The sequence below is a fragment of the Ornithodoros turicata genome, chromosome 4 (assembly GCF_037126465.1).
Source record: "Ornithodoros turicata isolate Travis chromosome 4, ASM3712646v1, whole genome shotgun sequence".
NCBI classification, from domain to species: Eukaryota; Metazoa; Arthropoda; class Arachnida; order Ixodida; family Argasidae; genus Ornithodoros; species Ornithodoros turicata.
The window spans coordinates 71,155,188-71,171,168 of NC_088204.1; the positions used below are offsets into that span (position 1 = coordinate 71,155,188).

The following is a 15,981-nucleotide window of genomic DNA, read 5'->3' on the forward strand; positions in this document are numbered from 1 at the left end:
ACACAGCAATAAATTTATTGGTTCATCTCAACTTAAAAGCTAAAAATCTTCGAAGGGGTGCGAGAGGGATAAAAGACGCATTGCTAACTACGTTAAAGTGGTTGCGTTGGAGCCCTACGCACACCGAAGGTTGTTTCGGGAATCCTTGGAGATTGCCACCAGGGGAAACGTAGTTATAGCAATGCGTCTTGTATCCCTCTCGCACCCCTTCGAAGATTTTAAGCTTTTAAGTTGAGATGAACCAATAAATTTATTGCCGTGTCTGAGAACCTACGTGTGTCGTCTTCTGTGTCCGTGTCTCTCGGTCTTCTTCGTGGATCTTACGTGTAACATCACGGTACCATATTGTTGTGGCCGGTCGGTTCGAAATTTAAACCGAGGAGGTAAAGTGCTATGAATATGTTGTGAGTTGCGTGCCGTCCTTTCTGGCTGAGTTTTTTCCTGCCAATATAAATCGATCCCCCTTTTGTGTGTTTGAGCGTTGCTAGTTTCTGCGGCATTGCAGTCTAAACCTTGTCAGGCTTCTGCCATTAGCAGCTGGTCCACACTTCTGTAAAACCATTTCTGAACCATCCCATTTGGTTCTAAAACCAAAACATTTATGACCAGAAATGGAAGAGTAATAAAAACAAAAGAAAAAATCCCGGAGTTCTTTGTACAGCCAAAGCACGCGTGATCGCCGTGTGCGACAGACAAGGGTCAAGTGACTTCCCACACCCACAGGTTGCAGTCATACGGGCCAGTTTTCTCCACCATCTGTGACCAACATCGGAATTGGTGCGAGTCGACCGACACGACCGATCACGACCAACTCGAGTTACTCCGAATCGGTCGCGGACCGCAAACTCCAAAAAGTTACTGGTGTTCTAGCCAATCACAACGTAGGTCATAGACGTGATCTACACGTGACGTCTTTCTGACGCGCGTCTTCCAGAGCGAAGCACGGAAGTCTATTCTCGATGACGATGAAATTTCAGATGTTCTACGCTCCCTGTAAATTAATGTAATTAATTAAATTGCGAACAGTTTGGTAGAGAACGAAGCTTGCGCACAGACTTTCAATTTTTTGTGCGTGTTCGTGCGCAGAGCTTGCGATGCAACCACGCATGGGCGGTCCCAGTCACGAAATTGAAGTGGACGGGGCGTTAGGCCAACAGAGGACGTACTCCTCGCGGTGACAACCTTCCACAATCTCGTAACTATGGCGACATGCCCATGTATTCGTCAGCATGGTGTCATTGACGTCGCCAGAACTTCGCATGAAAATCCATGACCTCAGGGGCGCCCGAACCCTCAGTTTTCACTGATCATAAAGAACGTTGCGCCATGCAGGTTCGTCGTTCGACTGTCGCTTCATACAAGTGGAGGGGATGTCGACGTGTGCAGTACCTCTGCGAAAGCAATGGCGCGCACATGCACCTTTGCCACATGACGGCTAACCACAGCATCAACTTCGTGTGTCCCGTCACTGGCACTAACACATAAAGAACTGAAAGTATGTGCACCAGAGTGAAGCATGAGGTAAGTGAAGAAGAAAAGGAGCGTTTGTTTGTTTGTTTGTAAGAAGAAAAAAAGGAGCGTTTCTTCAGGGCAACCACGACTGGCTACACCTTAAAACAGATACGCAGCTAGCCAACCATCGTCCCGAATGGCATATACCAGCTCGCGTGTCTCAGTGCTTAGCGTGCTGGCCATGTCACGTAGGGACTGGAAGGTACCCGGGTTCGAATCCCGATGCAGGCTGCGTGTCTTCGTCGGACGCTTTCAGACATATGTCGGCACAGTTCCCTTAGAAGTCGGCCCAGGACGCACATTCCCCCAGGGCGTCAGTCGTGACGTTGCCCACCTCTGTGAGGCCGACAACGGCGAGCCCTTTCACCCGATCACCACCACCACCGAACGATATCGTTCGTCTCTCCTGATTTGCAATGGAGATGGGGAAGTATTGTTTCAGGGGCCAGTGCACAGATAAGGCTAAATATCTTCGAGCAACCATATAACCTCAGAACATAACCTCAGTGAGCACTAAAACCACACGCGTAGCAAGCCAACCAAATCAATGGCTCCGATCCCGGGCTCTAGTGTTGGGTTCTTCGTGTTGCGAGAATTATGGAAAGCAGTGGCAGTTCCGGGATTAACTTTACGAACCAGTCTTATGTATATATCATCGTCAACTACAAGTTTTCTCGAGAGCCAACCAAAGCGAGGAGGACGAGCCACACTAAAGATCCACCGATTATCTCCAAACGCGGCTCTTCAGGGAGATCTTGGGTGGTCAGGTTTCGATGCCTGAGAAGCTGGTGCGATTGTAATGTTTGAGGACAGAGTCGGAACACTGTCAGAATCATGGATAGCGGGCATGATCGACCACGCTGACGGTTAGGTAGAAGGGCAGAAATCCAGCGAACTGGTAAGGAAGTATCAAGGGAAGTGCCTCAGGACGAGAGCCGCCGATATTTCGAACAGAGACTGTTCTTCTTCTGGGCACCATCCTCATGAGGCCGTGATTGGCATGACGAATGCTAATGCTGAAGACGGTGCCCAGAAGAAGAACAGTCTCTGTTCGAAATATCGGCGCCTCTAGTCCTGAGGCACTTCTCGTTATGCTAACAGTTAGGAGTTTTTTGGACAGCCTAGGACGCGTCTTACACACTACGAAGTCCTAGCCCCTAAGTACCCCCTATCTTTTGTACCTGTGTACCCCCTACAGGGGGTGCCCTTACAGTTTGGACACATGTCGGTAATGACATGTTAAGTTATGAAGTGACTATAACAATGACCTGCCCCCAATTTTTATAACACCCCTTCGTGCTTGCGGTTCTGAATAAACCACAGTACCTGATTCACAGGGGATAGCCGTCATGATTATCATCACCATCATTGAAAACTGGGGACCTTTTTATGACACTTATGCAGTTATGGTAATTGTCACAAAAAGGCGCTTTACACAAACAATGAGTGATAAAAGTATCACTATAAGACTGTCTTCTGCGTGCTATGTGGTGAAGATCTGTTTTAAGAGTCTGGCAGTCTCTGAACGTTCCACGATGATGCGAAGAACCGTTCCTTCGTCTGGTAGGCTTCGTTGCTAAACACACAAAGCTCGTGTTAGTGAGTGGTAAGCGTGCTGGCCATGTCACCTCGAGACATGGGAGCTCACCGGGTTCGAATCCTTGTGCCGGCTGCGCTGTCTGGGATGTTTTCCCCGGGTTTTCCTCAGACGGCTTTCAGACATATGTCGGCACAGTTCCCTCAGAATCCGGCCCTGGACCTACACATTCCCCCAGGGCGTTAGTCGTTGACGTCGCCCGTCTCTAGCTCTGGGGCTGACAACAGTGAACCCTTTCACCGCCACCACTACAATTCGGTGGTCCAATACTTTAGATCAGCTGATGCACGAGCAGAAGAAAACCCGATCAGGTGAAAAACAGCCTCTGTTCGAAACGGCACGAGCATCGGCTCCTCCGCTCGTCCCACAGAAAACCCGCTCAGAAGACGAAAAGAAAAAGGAAAACGTTCCCAAAGTCGGTCCCTCCGCTACAAGAAAAACAAACAAAGAAAAACCTGTGTGCAACACTGCAATGCGCAAGATTGGGGGAGGGAGGCTAAATTAACAGAAAAACAGTCTACACTGCCGTGCAGATGTCTTCCCCACAGCACAAGCAGTGGGTTCCGCTACAAATCCAGCAACACTGGATGTTTCGTGACGTGCTTCACCTATACGCGCTTGTAGGAGTTAGGTGAAGCCGATTTACAGGATGGCGCTCGCGATCAGGATTTGGATACATCACGGGATACGTTGAATACGTATACTTAACATCACGAAGACGCTTCTTATGATAAGTCTGACAACTATATCGCATTAAAAAACAATTAGCAAGCACAAAATAAAAGAATCAAAAATATTAATGTAGTCACGTTAGCAGCGCCACAAGTCCCTCCTCATCTTGTCACTTTGAAAGGTTCGGAAGTGTCAGTGCTTAGTTCCACAATCGCTGTTGGCGCCATGTGCGTCGTATATTTGCAAGTTCTTTATCACTGTTTGCTGTCACAGTTTGCGCTAAACTTTAATGTCTTCGGTCCTCGATCTGAATGATCGGCTCGAAGAAAGCCAAAAAATGAGCGTCTCAATTCAGGCCCGCGACAGGCCCGACCCATCGCTAACCTTTCGCGTTAGCCGCCTCCCCAACGGCACTGCCGCTTCTGATGTGGTCAAAGCCGTTCGAGACGTTGTCCCAGATGACGGGGGCCTGGACTGGGTGGAACGCGTACGCATGGGACTGTATAGGATCGTCGTGAAAACGCCGGAAGCAGCAACACTCTTGAAGAACCGTGGAAAGCTCGATTTCAACGGGACCGAGGTACCCATCTCGTTATTTGGCAGACCAGTAATGGTTGCGGTGCTGTGGTACCCAATGGAGTTCTCAGACGACGAGCTCATAAAAATCTTGAGCGAGTACGGCACCGTGAACAAAGTCGTTCGCACGCGGTACAGGGAATACCCGACCGTTTACACCGGCACTCGGAAAATTTGGATGGACATGCACACTCCAGTCCCGAATTTCATGTGGATCCTGGGTCACCGCGTCCTGTTCGAGTACAACGGCATCGAGCGCATGTGCTTCAGATGCAACGAAACTGATCACAGCGTCAAGGACTGCCCCATAAAGTCTTCGAAGAAATGTTACGACTGCAGGAAGGTCGAACGTCGTACGGCGCTCGTCCCTTGCCCGAAGCACATGGCACCCGCTGGCATCAAGCTGCCCTATCCCGTACCTGGCACGCACGAGGCCGGCACATCCACGTCCGACAAGGTCGGGAGTGAAGTCGACCAGGGGTCTAACGATGCAGGCGCCGAAGGCAGCGGGACCGAAAGCGTCTCCGAAGTAAAACAGGGTGGGAATGCGAAGGGGCACTCCAAAGGGAAGGGGCATAAGAAACGCCGTCACAAGAAAAAGGGTCGCAGGTAACTGCTCGGCCAACAAATATCTGCAGGTACTGAGAACGGTGCTGAAACCACGAAGGAGCGTGCTTGTCTGTGGGACTTTTTGTGCGACTTTACACGTTGTCTGCAACCATGGAGCAGTCGTCAGCTACGGAGCAACGTGTATCTGACTGGATACCCTGTTAGTCCCCTGAGATATGGGGAGAGACGAAGATGTGGAAATGACATGGATCCTATGCAGCGATGTTGATTGTCATAGGCAGCTTCGGGAGCAAAAAATGCGGCAACATCGTGAGCCGAAACTTGTTTAAGCTTCCCCGCAAATGTTACTTGTTTCTCATGTATTTTCCCTTTTGTCTTTCCTTATCTGTTTCCCCAATAGGGAAAGTGAATGGGTCAATCCCTGTTCCAGTTCGTAATGTTACAGTTTCACCTGTTTGTATTGGAATTGTAAATGTCTCGTTCTTGCTTGTTTCAAGTCGATCGAGCAAGAGAGACCAAAGGCGCTTGGTACACCTGACTATAGGTGAGAAGCAGCATGCTCTCGTGTGAGCATGAGTGATGTGGAATACACAAGGAGTGTTGTCAATTCATGATGCTTAATAGTTGCCAGATTCTGAATGTACTGTCATCATCTCATACTTACTGCTATGCTACATTACCAAGGAATAAAGTGTTATGTGCACATTAAAGGTCACACACATCCCTTCCTCATTTGTAAGGATTCCGCACTAATTCTTAGCGCTTTCTAGAGCTGTGCGCATTGTAATTTTAAAACCGAAGCCAATAGTGATATACCTGTAGCAAAATACTACGCAGGACATTTCCTTCTCTGTTTTGGTTTTAAGCGCATTCTTCTCTGAGCTGTATGAGCTGAGGGTACAGTACGGCTTAGGGTGTAAGTCTTACGCATTGAATGCTCATCTAATATATTCAGAGTAAAAACAATCCTCGTGCTATCTTTATGCAAAATTCCGGTGTTACTGACGAATTCTACTTGTGAGGTTATACGAACGGAAAGTCATCGTTGACATATCCATTAGTAAAAATTTTCAATATTTCAGTACAGAAATTTTAATGTGCGTCAATATGAAAATTATACGGGTTATTAAAGCCGAGTAAAACTTGGTGTATTTTAACTGAACAGGGTACACCTCTCACGTGGCACATATTCAGTTATGCATTTTAGTATTCCTACTCTTTGACATGACAGGTGTGTACGTGGTTCATTGCGTCATAATGTATCTTTGATTTGTATGGGCCTGGAATCACCAACGCTAGTTAACACTTGAACGAAGATTAGACTTCCCTAAACTTGGTGTTAATCGTCCTGTGTTACCAATGACTATTAGCTTGGTGTACGAGTTTCTTTCTAGCTCATCGGTCAGTGATGACGACAAACTCCTGGCGATAATTCGTGAGAATATGTGGGGAGGGTCAACTTTGTACTGATCAATATCGCTAAAAAAGGCTCACCACTATTGGGCCTCTTTACCCCAAAGAAACCAGGACAAATTTTTCGCTTCTGAACTACATCTATTTCTACGGGCAGTACCTCCCAAAAATTCCCTCCCATAGACTTAACACAAGTAGGGCATCCAGAAACCTGTGCCACCACGTGCCAAGTCCCTCAATACCAGTGGGGATATCTTGCCACATTGGCATGAAACATAACATCAAGCGATTAATGCTGTAAGTTTTAGTGTCATTTGTGCAGTGCCACATAGGCAGTTGTAATGAGATTTGTCTCGATGCCATTCTAATGCGGCAGCGTTAGAGTGGTATTCCACAGGATTTTCTGCGTGATGTGAGCAAAAACTCACTATAGTAGCATGAAGCGCAGATAGAGTGCACCACAGGTACAACTCTGGAGCAGCCTATACATAGGGCCCTGTGTTTTTGGGTTTTATGCTTTTTTGAAAATCGGGGTAAGAATCGCGTTTTATTTCAGGATCCGTAAAACAGGGTAAAATCGGGTAATATCTGCTGGAAGAGTACCGTAATTTCACGCGTATAAGCCGGACCGCAGATAAGCCGCAGGACGCGTTTTAGGAACGTTTTGAAAATTTTCTGGCAGATAAGTCCCACTGGAAGATAAGCCGCGGGCAATAGAGACGACTGATTTGTGCGACGAAGGAGACCATAGAGAAGGCCATAAACCCTGTGGTCCATACTCTGGGGTCGCCGTAGTGTACAACAAAGGAGGTCAGCTCCAGAGTTCTACCAATATCGGATTGCGCCCTTTTTGGGCGTTTTTCATGGACTGATGGGTAAGTGGTCTTCCAGAAGTCGTGAATCACTGTCTCCACTTTCGTTAAAGCTGCTCGGGGGGAATGCACCAGGAAGATCAATCTACTCGAACGTGGACCCGTCTCTGTTACACACTGTTCATGCATCGGCAGGGTAGTGCTGTTCCAGAGACACTGTCGGCCCTTTCGCTAAAACCGACGTGTGGGGAAAATGCCAGGAAAAAATAGTCATCAGATAAGCCGCAGAGCGCCCGTGAGAAAAAAAAAGATTGCGCATAAGCCACGGCTAATATGCGTGAAATTACGGTACATTATTTTCGGGCGGAAAGAGCCTCTAACATCTTAGATTGACACCAGATGTGGAACAGCTGTGCTGAATGTCAAATGCTTAGTGTTTGTCCAGTGCCTGTATTGGTGGCTAAACTGGCACATTGCAATGTTTGTTTCTGTTTTTTTTCAGGTCTTACCCAAAGTGATGATAATGCATATCAGGGAGGTAAGAACAGGTTTTACCCTAAAACGCAGGGCCCTACCTACATGCGACGCAGCAGGGTGTGGAGCGCCATTGCTGCATTGGCACTTGCGACTCCTGCTCACTCATGCTGTACTCATTTGCCACACTGAGCATGAGAGAGCATGAACAAGCATGCTCGTCATCGTTGAGTTTTGCTTAGGTACGGATCTCACTGCCGGCGCGCTCAGTATCGGACCATGTGGCTGTGAGCTCAGGAATGGCTGGTAAAGCATAACTACGTAGAGCCCGAAGTTTTAGGGTTTGACCCGATTATTCTCCGAATTTGCACCCCGAATTGAAGGCTGCCTCTTTAGGGTGAAACCCGATTTTTACCCAGGCAAATTACCCTCACTGAGACGTCTATAGGAACGCACTCTAATTGTATGGCAGCGAATGCAGTTACATCACAGTTTGTACCAAACCAGTACAGTTAATTTGAGTAACTGAGCCAGATTTATCCCCGAATTTAGCATACTGAAAGTCTTTCCACCCAAATGTGCATGAATTTATAACGCGTGTTTATTTACCCGATTTTTACCCCCTGAATTTAGAAAAAAATATTTCCCAAAAACTTCAGGCTCTAAGCATAACACCGGTTATGTGTGCTGCATGTTAGCACAAAAGGTGGTTCAGATGGCTCATGAAAACGACCTCTCACTGAAAAGCAGAAGAGAAATGTGCAAAACAGACTCCAGAGCAGTGAAAAGGACAACTTCCTCCATTGTGGTCCTGTTAGCAAAGACAATGGGATGAAGGACACACCAAGCATTTTGCTGCACAACGAAAAAGGAGAGCAACTGGAGATAATTTTGTGTTGTACGTGGGAGTGGATCTCCTGTTTCACTGGGCAATTTATGAGTGATCCATTTAAAACACTGCTTTCAGTATGTGATCAATGCTGTCACATTACATCTCGTTGCACCGGCAGAGACGCTGAGTGTTTTTTTTTTCCTTTATGGGTTTGGCCAAAACCCATTCAGCTGTGAAATGCTCATACTCTTGACAAATGTCGGCAAAGTTCCTTGTGAAGTCGGCCCAGGATGCGCTGTCCCCCCCAAGCAGCATATTGCCACACCACCGCTCATACTCTTGCTCCCATTTCTTGCAGAGTAATAAGCTTTGTTGGCATAAAAACACTTTCTAGCGTACAACACAAGTTTGTTTTCGAAATTTTACCTGATAGAGTGTTTGTCTTGTAAAGAATTTTCAAGTTTCACAGAAAAAAAAAAAAATTTGCAAGCAGGCAGCTTGTGTTGAAAGCACATGGTATTAAACCATTAACATGGGTATTGAAGGCATTTTCAAACCATTAAACTGGATTTTCTTTAAAAGTTGTATCGTTCATAATTCATTATATTAGGAGGGCCATACCTTCATCGTGGCGCTTAAATGTCATTAAAGAGGAACATGTGGCATCGGCTTCGTAAATAATGGCATTCGAGATCCGAATTACTCCAGACAGTAGTTATTTTTCGTGTGGCATGGTTATTACTTAATAAAGGCGGCAACATGCTTAAGAAAGAATACTGTTTCGTAACTTCTTATGGCACAACGGCACCTGCTTTCTAAACGTAGCTCGTACATTCACTTACACTGCTACACGGCATAAATAAGGCGTTGGTTACTGTACACGAGGGATTCAACATCGACTAGACTCCACGAGTTCAATTGATGATGATGATGATGATGACGATGATAATGCATTTGAAGTTCGATCACTATCACACGATGCGTGTCAGGTAGTCTCGAAAGTACCGTTCACATGGCGGCGCCGACGTCACCCGACGTCGGAACGTTCGCCGTTTCACGCTTCTCGGCGTCCGAAACGACCGAGCTCCCCGCCCTGTGCTTCCGCGCGTGGAGGTTCAGGCTCGACTTCTGGGTGAAGCAGGCCCCGCAGACGTCGCACGTGTGGGGCTTCTCCCCCGTGTGCAGGCGCGTGTGCAGCTTGAGGTGGTGGCTCCGGCGGAACGCCGCGGGGCACAGCTGGCACTTGTGCGGCCGCTCGCCCGTGTGCTTCATCCTGTGCGCGTTCAGGGTGGACTTGTCCGTGAAGGACACGAAGCAGACGTCGCACGTGTGCGGCTTCTCGCCCGTGTGCGTGCGCACGTGCAGGATCAGGGCCTGCTTCCTGAAGAACGCCGCGGGGCACAGCTCGCACTCGTACTGCTTCGGCCCCGTGTGCTCGCGCATGTGCGTGTTGAGCGAGCGCCGGTGGCTGTAGGCGGCCGAGCAGAAGTCGCACGTGAACGGCTTCTCGTCCATGTGCGTGTACATGTGGTCCTTCAGGCCGTGCTCCCGGTAGAAGGCGGCGGGGCAGAGGTCGCACTTGAACGGCTTTCCGATGACGTGCTGCTGCATGTGGACGTTGAGGGAGCGTTGGTGGCTGAACGAGGCGGAGCAGAGCTCGCAGGTGAACGGGTCCTCGCCCGTGTGGCGCCGCAGGTGGTCCCTGAGGCTCTCCCTTCGGTAGAACACCGCGGGACAGAACTGGCAGTTGAGGGTGTTGCCCTCGGTGTGCTTCAGTCGGTGGCGGATGAGGCTGCGCTCGTGGCAGTAGGAAGCGGAACAGATGTCGCACACGAAAGGCTTGTGTCCCGTGTTCGAGAAGAGTAGCGTTTGTCCTCCACCTGGGGGAAGATTTTTAAAAGGGGTGCGGTAAGTTAATAAGCGGAGCCTGGAGTTTTCGGGAAATATTTTTGTCCGAATTCGGGGGGTGAGAACATGTGCACTAAATTCGTGCGAATTCGGGTGAAAAAACTTCCAGTACGCTAAATTCGGGGAGAACTGCATTTGCTGCCAAACAAGTAAGTCGGTGCATTCCTACAGACATCCCATCGAGGGCAATTTGCCGGGTAAAAATTGGGTTTCACCCTAAAGAGGCAACCTTCAATTCAGGGTGCAAATTCTGGGAAGAATCGGGTAAAACCCTAAAACTTCGGGCTCTATTCATAAGGTGTCCCAATGTGAAATACATCAAGATGTGCCACGAGCAGTATGGGGTTTGGTCCCCCTTTTGCAGGACCCCACACAACTACAAAATACAATGGTAATACAGCTAACGAAAGGTTGCAAAAACCGTCGTCTCTAGATTCCCAAATCGTCAGCGGCCTTCACATCCCCGTCAGGAAGTCAGGTGAAGAGGGCGAGGAGGACACAGACCCGCCCTCTTCCCGATTCCTTTACGATGCTTCTGCCGATAACAGCAGACAGCGCCACCGTTACCTGAAGCAACAGCGAAAAGAGAATGGCAATACGCAAGGGTTACCGTTTCCTTCCACAATTTTTTGCATAAACTTGATGGAGAATTGAGCGTCGCCGACAATTTGCGCGTCTCAAAGTTTTCTCAGAGTTGTCACACATTTTTTACAGCTATGACCGTTGTAGTAGGGAATGCGGGCCATTCCAGGCGAAAGCAGCCAGAGGTGTAGCTCGACCCTCTTAGATTTCGCTGAAAAAAATTTAGTGCAATCCCTAATAGGTGCGTGTATGTAGGATAGACACTTTTTTTTTCTCAAGATTTTGTTTTCTTTAACTTTGGGTGTACCTTGAACTTATCCAAATAGCACGATTTATTTCACTTCCTGAATCTCAGGTATGTGAAAATACTATGTATACTACTACTATCTATACAATACTATACTAATACTATCTATACTATCTGAAAAGTGTCATTTTTTACGAATGATCGATAGTCTCGATCGCTTACTTAAGCAATGAATCCAGATCAGCTTGAAATATTTTCGTGGTGCGAATCTCCATACAGCAGTTTATGAGCATAAATAATCTTGGGTTCCAGCGCGAATACTAACTTCCCGAAAATTCATCGTAAACTCGACACAAAATGCACTCCGTTCTTGAGCTCTCACCACGCCACCAGATTTGTTCTACGTAGTTCCATATGCCCTTTGGGAAGGTAGATGGACCCTTCCCCTCTAACACCAGGCAAAGAAAGTACAGAAATGCCGTCTGTATCTGTCAGAAGGACGCGCAGAACGGACACTTTTTCATATTTCGGCCGAGTTCGAGGCACCCCGAATGTCCAAGAAAACAAAATCTTGAGGAAAAAAGCTAATGTCCTATACACACACCCCTAAGCGAATGCACAAAATCTTTTTCGGCGAAATCTAAGAGCGTCTAGCTACATCTCTCGATGGTTTCGGCTGGAATGGCCCATGTATTTTGTAGTGGAATGGGGAAAATATGGCATGTGCTTCAAATTGTACAGTTCAATTCAGGAAATTAAATTTTGAAAATTTACACGTAGCACTAATGGCAAAAGTTGCCTACAGATAAATGGAGTTGACCACATATTTTTCCGCTGTGTGCTTTTACTAAAACGTTTCGACGTGGTTACGGAAACACACTGGACAGTCGCGGTACACGATTAGAGCCTTAAATTAAACCAGAGCAAAACCACTGTTGAAAAAAAAAATTCAAAAACCAGTTTCCTGCCTCCAATTTTCGAAAAACTTAAGGCCTAAAAACGCAATGGTCTACACACAATGGACTAATGCACAGAGTGATATGATACATGAAATACTGAAGTGCACGATATTAGAGGGGGCAAGCAAGCTGGTGTTAATTTGAATCCTTGACTTTAATAAGTGGCCTTACCTTGCATGCCACCCTCGTCTGTCTCATCTGTTTTCAAGCTGACTTCACATAAAGAGGTTGGATGACTCAGCTCTTTTGCTTCTCCTTCCTTATTGGGCACTCCACAACTGGATGCCACATCTGAGGTATCCAAGTAAGAAAACAGAACAGGTTCACATAAAGTAGAAAAAGCACAACCACTTCACGATAAAGTGCTCACTGTACGTATACACTCAAAGGAAAGAAAATGCCCTTGAACCATATGGCATACAAAGAATCAGTGTGCATAAGAATTGTGCGCGATGCCGTCAGTAGATGGTATTCTAAATGCGGGACTGTGGTATATTTGTAAAGCCATTAATGAACATCATGGAGGAAACCATAAATGTGTTGTCACAGACTAGTTAAGTACAGAAATTATCTATGCTGAGATGTGGAAATATTTTGTTTTATGGCCGACTGGCCATAGACCTTACCAGGAAGGTTCCTGGTTAGCTGCCCGGCAGTACACACCCATTTCTTGAGGGCCATTCGAAGATTTTTTTTTCCCCCGGTATGATTTGTCGTCCCAGTGCTCCCCTGGTGATGTTACAACTCTGTGTTCTAAGTACAGTTAGTCTAATAGCGGTTCATGCAATGCAGCCCATGTTCTAAGGTCCTATCAGAATACCACACGACTGCAGAAGAATTAGTGGCACAAATGGTATTTTATAGTAACTTGAGATACTTAACATGATTGGTCACTACCTATTTGGACAGCACTACACTTTGGGTCTCACATGTTCAACTTGGATTTCTGGATCTGGATTTCTCCGCACTATATCATTGTGGATATCCGCTTACGATATATTTCTTAATCCTGACACGTACTGTACTGATAAACACTGAAGCACATTTGTTCCAGTGAAGTACAGCAGCATGAAAGAACTGGTTTGAGTATTGAGGTAGACTAGCACTGCAAACGAGGGCAGACAGGGGAGAGGACATACACTGTGCTAGACTTCCATACCGACTTGCCTGGTTCACCACCTTTATGTGGTTTGAGTACCATTGACCAACACAATGTTAAGGCTGTTGTAGATTGTGGCCCTATCAATGAGATATTCTGTACTGCCATATCAGTTATTCTTATCGCGGTTATCATGGTGATATTGTGACACCCTCTGTAACGGCCCCACTCGGGACAACAGTACTGCACAGAAATAAACTCACAATAATAAAATAAAGGCTCACACGCATTTTTTCTCATACTGCAAACATGAACAAAAGAATACAATAGAAAAGAACAGAATGCATCTATAGAATGTATTCAAACAGAAGTTGATCACAAATGCTCTGCAGATCTATTATGAATGCCACACCTGGAATATCGCTGGTGATCAGCTCTTCAGCCTCTGAACGACTGTTCAGCAAAACAGGATGAGCCTTGTCCTTCGAACTTTCTTGAATGTCCTGTGAACTTCCTGTGGATGTCGCCGTTTCTGAGACACCAAACCACAGGCTTAACAAGAGCAATATTGGTCAGCACCGAGTCTGAGTGACTTGGTAATGCTCCTTTCTCAGTTACATTGCATGGAATTGCTGTAACTATACATGCCGGGTATAATTTTGAGAAAATCCTATTCAGTTACTCCAAATGCGTTTACAAGCACGTTCCCAAGTCTCTGTAAGGATTTTATACAGCTACCACCTCAGGGACCCTCGAGTAATGGTCAAAACTGACCAGGCTGCTTTTGAAGTGCTTTTTATTTAAAAAGAAAAAAAAAGACGGCATGTTTTTCAATTACAATGCACAGCATCGCACATTCATTTTCAGACTCCTTTTTCAGGCCACCCAAAGGGTAGACAGAAGACATCTATTAGTGGTGCTAACTGGATGATCTTGTTTTCGAGTACCGTAATTTGCAGCGCATAACACACATGTTATACAGCAGAATTTAAACTCTAGAATCCTCCTGCCTGCTATATATTCGTGCACGTGTACATAGTACTTTTTGTCACGGCAGCAAGCTTCGATTCATGGGTTGAGGGTTGCATACCCAGCCGAGAACGCTGGCATCTTGGTGGCCAGGTACAAGTTGCAGAGGCACGCAGTCTTCTGTGACGGACGTTAAAAACAGCGTTCCATGTGCAGAGATTTCAGAGCGCAATAAACTGTAGTGTCACTAATGATCACAGTTGTCTTTCGACATAAAGCCGCAAATTATTATAAAGTGGTAATTTATCTCAACGTGAAGATTGCTTGTTTTCTTGGCATGGGCACAGATTAGCTGAGCTTGTAATGGCAAAAGGGCAAGGGTGCAGGCCAGCTGGTACATGGTGAAAAAATTGGTGAAAAAATGGTGAGCTTGTATGTGCTGCATGCAGCACTTTTATTTTAAAAGTCTAATTTTCTTTTGGTGTCCATTATCTGTTGTACGCGTTATTGCCTAGAATTTACGGTACTACATGACCTGTAACATGGACTCGTGAGGTGGTGGTTGAGAAGACTGGGAAAAATAATGACACTAACCATGCCTGTTGTCTTTGCTGATGTCAGATTCTGCTTTGAAACTGTCACCGTGATGTTTTACGGACGAATTGGTGGAGGAATGACTCTCTTGTTCCTCGGGCCCAAGGTCTGTCGCGTCCATCATTTAACCTGCGAGCGTAAAAGACAACAAAACCAGTCAAATACATCATTTGTACGAGTGTGGTTGAGTACTTTGCAATCTTTAGCCTGATTCTGTGTTGGCGCCGCGGAGCAACTTGGGCATATTGTGTGTCATTAGAGGAAGTGAGATGTAGTTGAGTAAGGTTCTTCAACTCGTTGCACTTTTGTAACAGGCAACGGCTGATACGTAGGCTTCCGTGACATTTTCATGCCGTGCCGCAATATTTTTTTCTCAGTGCTTCACAAACAATGGAACGGTAAGCGAACTCCAGTTTTCGGTAGCACCCGAAACAACAATAGAGGCCGTGCGGTGAGTACAAACCACCAGCTCACCTTCGATGCACACTTTCTAGCTCGCGTGTAGTGTAATAAATAGGTTGAATGCTTAACTACAATCGGCAAAAAAAGAAAAACATCGGATACTCCAGCTTCCTACTTTGGATCGCGTTGGCAGCCGCCATTTTTAGTTTAGAGTAGCCAATAGCCAGGAGCAGACGGTGCGTCAATGCGACGCTGGTGCCGCCAGGCGCTAAATTGCGAAACGCACTTTGTGAGGGTTCTTTTTTTTTTTTTTTTCTAGCATGGAGACAAGGCTTCAGATGTGCCAGAATTACAATGCCCATGAAGATTTAACATTCATGGCATTCGGCATGCTCGCAGCCCCTGTCGTAGCCGCGTAGCAAATCCGCCCAATGGCCTCTCGGCCCAATCCGCTTGTCAGAGCTTGGGTGTACGGACGGACGGACAGACGTTTCTCTCGCAACACTCCTTAGCCCCGTGCAGCGAGCTAGCCAGTGGAGTGTGACAAAAGCGGTGCTCCGCTTTCTGCGTCATGCCAGGGCTCCCTGTGAGCCTAGTTTCTTTTTCATTTTTTTTCTTGTGTATGTTTTTTTTTTTTTTATGGCATAGCAAGCGGGTGTACTGCATGGCAGCTTTCCCCCTTCTATTTTTTTTCTGCCAATAAATACATTTGGCCGTTCACTTCCTACTATTCTTTTTTGGTTCAGTGCCATCCACTTCAAGC

General features: G+C 46.6%; 1 protein-coding gene across 1 annotated transcript; it reads right to left on the reverse strand.

Annotated features, from left to right (window-relative positions):
* Positions 1–8,398: 8,398 nt before the first annotated feature.
* On the reverse strand, positions 8,399–15,434 carry LOC135391818 (zinc finger protein 664-like). Its single transcript, XM_064622295.1, has 5 exons — positions 15,291–15,434; positions 14,817–14,945; positions 13,666–13,785; positions 12,326–12,445; positions 8,399–10,338 (listed from the first exon to the last, which is right to left on the reverse strand). Exons 2-5 carry the CDS (start codon positions 14,938–14,940, stop codon positions 9,467–9,469), a joined length of 1,236 nt encoding a protein of 411 aa, XP_064478365.1. The 5' UTR covers positions 14,941–14,945; positions 15,291–15,434; the 3' UTR covers positions 8,399–9,466.
* Positions 15,435–15,981: the final 547 nt, after the last annotated feature.

Excerpts from the sequence above, each read along its gene's own strand:
- LOC135391818 (XM_064622295.1), bottom strand. The coding sequence starts at position 14,940 with ATGATGGACGCGACAGACCTTGGGCCCGAGGAACAAGAGAGTCATTCC. Across the intron at positions 13,786-14,816 it reads CAGCAAAGACAACAGGCATG|AAACGGCGACATCCACAGGA; the intron begins GTTAGTGTCATT and ends TTGGTGTCTCAG. Across the intron at positions 10,339-12,325 it reads AGACGAGGGTGGCATGCAAG|GTGGAGGACAAACGCTACTC; the intron begins GTAAGGCCACTT and ends ATCTTCCCCCAG.